Source organism: Solanum verrucosum, unplaced genomic scaffold, assembly GCF_900185275.1.
Source record: "Solanum verrucosum unplaced genomic scaffold, falcon-dt-bn FXZP01000038.1, whole genome shotgun sequence".
Taxonomy (NCBI): Eukaryota; Viridiplantae; Streptophyta; class Magnoliopsida; order Solanales; family Solanaceae; genus Solanum; species Solanum verrucosum.
In genome coordinates, this window is record NW_026020564.1 from 2,359,849 (window position 1) to 2,367,320 (window position 7,472).

At 33.2% G+C, this 7,472-nt stretch overlaps 1 protein-coding gene across 1 annotated transcript; it reads left to right on the forward strand.

Moving 5' to 3' along the window:
- The first annotated feature begins 2,536 nt into the window (after window positions 1-2,536).
- On the forward strand, window positions 2,537-4,728 carry LOC125810224 (acetolactate synthase 2, chloroplastic). Its single transcript, XM_049489727.1, has one exon. The coding sequence runs from the start codon at window positions 2,576-2,578 to the stop codon at window positions 4,553-4,555; it is 1,980 nt and encodes a 659-aa protein (XP_049345684.1). The 5' UTR covers window positions 2,537-2,575; the 3' UTR covers window positions 4,556-4,728.
- The last annotated feature ends 2,744 nt before the right edge of the window (window positions 4,729-7,472 follow it).

Sequence of the window (7,472 nt, forward strand, 5' to 3'; positions counted from 1 at the left end):
AACTTTTTCGAATATTTTTTGCATGATATAGTAGATATTCAGAATCAAGGATGAATTATTTTACAACGAAAAATAACTTAACAATTATGATTTTACGGTAATATATCTAATACAAGGTTTTTTCTTCTTTTTTTACTTCTTCATCTTTTAACTTTCTCTTTAAATCTCATATGAAGATGATAAAACACATCAATTGAGGAAATATTCACAAATATATTGAAGTTGTGATATTAAAAAATAAAAATTAGGAAAAAACTACTTACTTTCTCTCTCAAATATAATTCAATTTGTACTTTGGTATGTATTGTTTATTTATTACATCTTATTATCTATTTTTGTCTCATAAGCATTTAATATCTACTTTATTTGTTTATCTATATTTATATCTTATTTATAATGTATTTTGTGTATAAGAAAATTAGATCAGAAAAAATATACAAAATATGAGTGAAGATACTAAATCTTGAAGTTTGTTGCATTTTGAGTATGGAGTTTTAAAAAAATATATATATTTTTGACAACATTTGATGCTCCTTGGTGTGATTCAAAAAAGTTTCAAAAAAATGATATTTATATATTGCACATTTTATTTTAGTTTAATCCTAGCAATACTATAAAAATAGGTGAAAATACTTGCATAAAAAAATCAACCAAATTTATTATTTACACAGATTTAAAGTGTCACTCTATTATTGAATAAAAATAATAATTTTATTTTGATCATCGACTTTCATTTTGAAATCTAATAAATAATATATATATATATATATATATATATATATATATATATAGTCACGTGTTCACGCTATAATTGTTCTTGAATTTTTAGTTTGAAAATCATTTAATTAAATATTTAAAATGGATGAAAATTGTATGAATTTTTTTTTTATTTCTTATGATTATAAATTAATTAATTTATCTCCATTTGTTACTGCAATTGATTTTTAAGATTATTAAGGTAAATTTTAAATATGTGTTCAGTAGTTTATGATAAATTTAGAAAATTAAAGTAATTGATTAATAACTATCTAAAAATTAAATACTCCTAACAGTGTAAAATCTCTTCTACTAAATCATAGGAACACAATAATTCATTTATCTTCACTCCAAATAACAAACACTAGAAACTAATATTCTTTATTTAGTCTTAAATAAAACTATAAAAATGAATATGGATATTCCTGTAAACTACATACTAAAGATAATGGGAAAATGGAAAATAAATAAATTAATTAAAAGATTAAAAAAATATTAAAAATCCTAATATAATCCACTAGAAAAATCACGAAAATATACAATAGGATTTAGTTTTGGCTATTTATACTTATTTTTAAAAAATTTAATAGGATTTACAATAGTATTAAGTACTTTAATTAACACCATCTTTTTAAATATAGTTACCACAATTAATTTAACTTTTTTCATTTTTTAAAATCTAAATGATTATACATGTGGCTAACGTTTATATTATTTTGAATTCTTATTTTTATCATAATTAGAATACTTATCTTTATTGATTGACATCTATTTCATTATTTTAAAAAAGTATATAATTATTTTAAAAATAGGGTCATGTAAATGTAATGTAAAGAAAACACAAAACTAATTTTTAACAATGACAGTTAAAAAAATTACAGGAGATTTGTGTTTTTTATTTTTTTTAAATAACAGATTTAATTAAAGAAAAATTAGTTGTTAGTATTTTAGGAGGAATGTATGTATAATCAAAATTTAGTCGATAATGTCATGATATTAAGTAGTTAATAATGTAGTAATAAACAAAAGCAAGTATATTGTACAAGTTATCAAATGATTACGTGATTTCTTCCTCAATTTCATGAAGATTTAATTATAATGTGTTTAAGAAATAAATAACAAAAAAAGTTTTGATTAAAAAAATGAGAAATGATATATATTGAAATAGGTCATTTTTATATATTTGATTAATAATTCTTAATATTATCCGCACAACGCGCGGGCACATATACTAATTTTATATAAATATCGTGTAGAAAAAAAAAAAATCAAGCCCCATTTAATCGGTCAACTTTGAGATTATGGAGAAATAGAGTAGGACGGGTTAAAGTCTTTTTCTATTAAAATTTGTCGGTATCCATTTAAATCGTATTCTATTTAAATCAAGCCACATTCTATCCTAACTTCTCCTTGCCTAATTTAATATATATCTGATTTTACATTATTAGAATAATAAAAACTCACTGCATCATTTTTAAAAAAATAAACAACCAAACTAATTACAAAAAAGAACATGGCCAACAAAAAAAGTTAGAACTAACATCATTAACAAGCAAATCTATTTATTCTCACTATGTAATCATGTTATAAAAAGACACAAAAATATTATTTTATTAAAAAAATGAAAATATTTTATTTTTTAAAAATAGGACTCATATTGAATGGTGATGTGAGATAATCCATAATTTCTAAATTATAATTTTTTTTCCATTTACATTTGAGTCAAAGTAGGACCCTTACACATTTTCGTGGCGCTCATCACTTCTTATACAGCCATTTTGCCTCCTTTCACTTCTCACCTTTATCGACAACACCAACAATGGCGGCTGCTGCCTCACCATCTCCATGTTTCTCCAAAACCCTACCTCCATCTTCCTCCAAATCCTCCACCAATTTTCCTAGATCTACCTTCCCTTTCCATAATCACCCTCAAAAAGCCTCACCCCTTCATCTCACCCACACCCAACATCATCGTCGTGGTTTCGCCGTCTCCAATGTCGTCATATCCACTACCACCCATAACGACGTTTCTGAACCTGAAACATTCGTTTCCCGTTTCGCCCCTGACGAACCCAGAAAGGGTTGTGATGTTCTTGTGGAGGCACTTGAAAGGGAAGGAGTTACGGATGTATTTGCGTACCCAGGAGGTGCTTCTATGGAGATTCATCAGGCTTTGACACGTTCGAATATTATTCGTAATGTGCTGCCACGTCATGAGCAAGGTGGTGTGTTTGCTGCAGAGGGTTACGCACGGGCTACTGGGTTCCCTGGTGTTTGCATTGCTACCTCTGGTCCGGGAGCTACGAATCTTGTTAGTGGTCTTGCGGATGCTTTGTTGGATAGTATTCCGATTGTTGCTATTACGGGTCAAGTGCCGAGAAGGATGATTGGTACTGATGCGTTTCAGGAAACGCCTATTGTTGAGGTAACGAGATCTATTACGAAGCATAATTATCTTGTTATGGATGTAGAGGATATTCCTAGGGTTGTTCGTGAAGCGTTTTTTTTAGCGAAATCGGGACGGCCTGGGCCGGTTTTGATTGATGTACCTAAGGATATTCAGCAACAATTGGTGATACCTAATTGGGATCAGCCAATGAGGTTGCCTGGTTACATGTCTAGGTTACCTAAATTGCCTAATGAGATGCTTTTGGAACAAATTGTTAGGCTGATTTCGGAGTCGAAGAAGCCTGTTTTGTATGTGGGTGGTGGGTGTTCGCAATCAAGTGAGGAGCTGAGACGATTTGTGGAGCTTACGGGTATTCCTGTGGCGAGTACTTTGATGGGTCTTGGAGCTTTTCCAACTGGGGATGAGCTTTCCCTTCAAATGTTGGGTATGCACGGGACTGTGTATGCTAATTATGCTGTGGATGGTAGTGATTTGTTGCTTGCATTTGGGGTGAGGTTTGATGATCGAGTTACTGGTAAATTGGAAGCTTTTGCTAGCCGAGCGAAAATTGTCCACATTGATATTGATTCGGCTGAGATAGGAAAGAACAAACAACCTCATGTTTCCATTTGTGCAGATATCAAGTTGGCATTACAGGGTTTGAATTCCATATTGGAGGGTAAAGAAGGTAAGCTGAAGTTGGACTTTTCTGCTTGGAGACAGGAGTTAACGGAGCAGAAGGTGAAGTACCCATTGAGTTTTAAGACTTTTGGTGAAGCCATCCCTCCACAATATGCTATTCAGGTTCTTGATGAGTTAACTAACGGAAATGCCATTATTAGTACTGGTGTGGGGCAACACCAAATGTGGGCTGCCCAATACTATAAGTACAAAAAGCCACGCCAATGGTTGACATCTGGTGGATTAGGAGCAATGGGATTTGGTTTGCCTGCTGCAATAGGTGCAGCTGTTGGAAGACCGGGTGAGATTGTGGTTGACATTGATGGTGACGGGAGTTTTATCATGAATGTGCAGGAGTTAGCAACAATTAAGGTGGAGAATCTCCCAGTTAAGATTATGTTGCTGAATAATCAACACTTGGGAATGGTGGTTCAATGGGAGGATCGATTCTATAAGGCTAACAGAGCACACACTTACTTGGGTGATCCTGCTAACGAGGAAGAGATCTTCCCTAATATGTTGAAATTCGCAGAGGCTTGTGGCGTACCTGCTGCAAGAGTGTCACACAGGGATGATCTTAGAGCTGCCATTCAAAAGATGTTAGACACTCCTGGGCCATACTTGTTGGATGTGATTGTACCTCATCAGGAGCATGTTCTACCTATGATTCCCAGCGGCGGTGCTTTCAAAGATGTGATCACAGAGGGTGATGGGAGACGTTCCTATTGACTTTGAGAAAACTACATAACTAGTTCTAGGCATTGTATTATCTAAAATAAACTTCTATTAAGCCAAAAGTGTTCTATCTGTCTAGTTTGCCATTGGTCTTTGGCGTGGCTTTGCTTGTTGTGGCTGTTGTATTACACTACTTGGTATTTATGTTTACTTAAAGTTTTGCATCATCTTGCTTTGGTTGAATGTGAAGAAGGATTCAGATTTTTTTTTAAATTGGCAGCATTAATTTCATTATCTGGAGCTCTATTTGAAAATGGTTGGCATAAGACGGACACGAGGATAATAGCTTGAGTAACTAGAATCTATGGAAAAACTTGAATGTGGTGTCACTTGTGATAAATTCAAATGATGATGTTAATTTGGATCGCTTTGTCAATTGATGTACTTGATTCTCGCTCCTCCTTTTCTCTGTGCATACTGAAATGTGAATGATTGGTGTAAAAACATGAAAATATGTTAGTTTGGTCATGGACCATGTGATTTGCTTTCCAGAAAACGTGTCTCTTGATTTGGCGTACATAGTGATGTATGCGCTTCTTCAAAAGAAACAACCAAAGGAAATAATAAAGATATTCATATGTAGATTAACCATGGAAGTCTTGAAGAAAAATGTCATGAAAGTGAAAAGAACTTTTGGTAGGGGTGCACATTTCCTCCTTTAATAGGTCTTACGTTTCGATTAATAGTGTTCTGTTACAGATGGAGAAGATCATTTACCTCTTTTTCAGCCTCCTTCTCTTGATATCATGTGTTAGTTCCATTGGCTTTGAATTAAATATAAAATCCGACATGCCAAAATGGTGGTATCTGCAACCTTTTGACAATACCAGTAATTCAACTGAGTTGTCTGGCCTTCCACATTTGTTCACTGCACTTATCTTGTATGGTTATTAAATTCCCAGATCCCTCTGTGTCTTCATTGAAGAAGTCCTACATGCATCATTCATAAATCAAGATATCAGTATGTATGATGATAAGACAGGAACTCTTGCTCAAGCTCGTACTTTAAACTTAAATGAGGAGCTGGGGTAGGTTGATAACTTGATACAATAACCGAATGGACTTCCTGAAATGCCCTATTGCTGGTCTGCAGTATGGAACACGTGCTAGTGATGTAGAACTTGCAGCTGCAAAGCAGTTGGCAGAGACATGGGCCATGGCCGAGTGCTAAGGCAGAGGACTGCAAATCCTTTTTTTGTTGGGTTTTATTTGCCCTGAATTTCTTACCATAAATATGTTTTCCTTTTAGGAAAAGGTTTTAATATTTTACTAGTCTTTTTCTTGTAGGAAAGGTTTAGAACTCTATAAATATAGGCTTGTTCCTTCTAACTTAATCAGCATTCACAATGTAGTTTTAAGGGCTTTGAGAGTTTTGGTTAGGGGGAGAATTTGTGGGTCACAAGCTTGATACGTTATCACTTGTGTGAACCTCCCATGTATTCCGAGTGAATTGGTTGAGGTTGTTTCTCTCTATATTTTGTACTCTCATATTTATAGTGGATTGCTCATCTCCTTTGTGGACGTAGGTCGATTGACCGAACCACGTTAAATCTGTCTCTTTTGGTGTGTTTCTCATTTGTCTTCTTACTCGTGGTCTTTCGAGGTTTGCTTTGCTAGCTTCCGCATTACACCTGCTTATTTTCGGTCCTAACATTTTTCCCCAATTCAAATCCGGACATGGGTGGGCAACATATTGAACCTTCACAGACAACTGATGGTGGAAATGCAGGAGTCCAATTAAGAGACAGTCGTCATCTCTAAAGACAAAAGAAACCTCAAACCAGCAATAAAGGGGTTCAGCTTTGAGGATAGCTGTTTTATAAAGCGATGTTGGATGGAAGAACCAAATACAGATGTCATTTTGCTTTTCTATAGGATACTTGCAATTTGTTATGCTTCTGTTCCTGAGCAAAATGAGGAGACTCGAGGCCTTAATTATGAATCAGAGTCTCCAGATGAAGTATCATTTCTTGTTGCAGCAAAGAGAATTCGGTTGAGTTTTTCAAAAGAACTCAATCAAGTGTTTTTGCAAGAGATAGGTCTTCCTTTTAAATGGTTTCTGTTTTGTAGACGAAAAGAAAAGAGTTTTTTTTTACTATGAAGAACTTCTATCTTGTAGAGTTTTAAACAACACATAAGATTATGTGGGAAACAGGTATTGCTAATACTCGCATTACTAATTCATGTGTTATCAATCTTTCTACCAAACAACCCCTTAATTCATACCGGTGTGTTGTTTCCTTTTCCAATAAAACAGAGTTGGCTTCTTGCATTGTAGGCAGGTAACGCCCTTTTTTTTTCTGTAAAAGTCAGTCCTAGTAAATTTTATAATGCAACAAAAGTGTTACATATTAATGGCAAATATTGAACTGCTCTTTTTTCTAACAATAGAATTTCATATGTATATTCACTATGGAGAATTCAAATGAAAATCTACTTAATAGATGCAATTAATCCTTATTTGTATATAACGTGATTTTTTTTTTCATAATATAATTTTTCTCCATTCACGTGGGAAATTATTGAGTTTTTTTTAAAAGTTAAGCATTAAAAGATGTATCATGAGAATTGAGAAATGGATGGAAATAAAATTGAGGAAAAAATGAAATTTGAAGAAAGTTCATGACTATGTGCACCCATAAACAAAAAAATGTAGCACAAGATAATTAACTTTATATTGATAGTTTTGAATCAGCGAGTTGATGTATACTTAGGTAATATAAGTCATATGATTTATCTTTTTAACTGTTTTTGGTTTTCGTCGTTGTGCTCTTTCCAATTATGAACCCCGTTTGATTTCATGAGTTCGTAGAGAACTGATCTTACAAGTTACACTAATTCTCCTTGAGGTAGCATATACTTCACCCTCCAATAGGTGATTTTTAAACGTGTAACCACTAACCAATACATA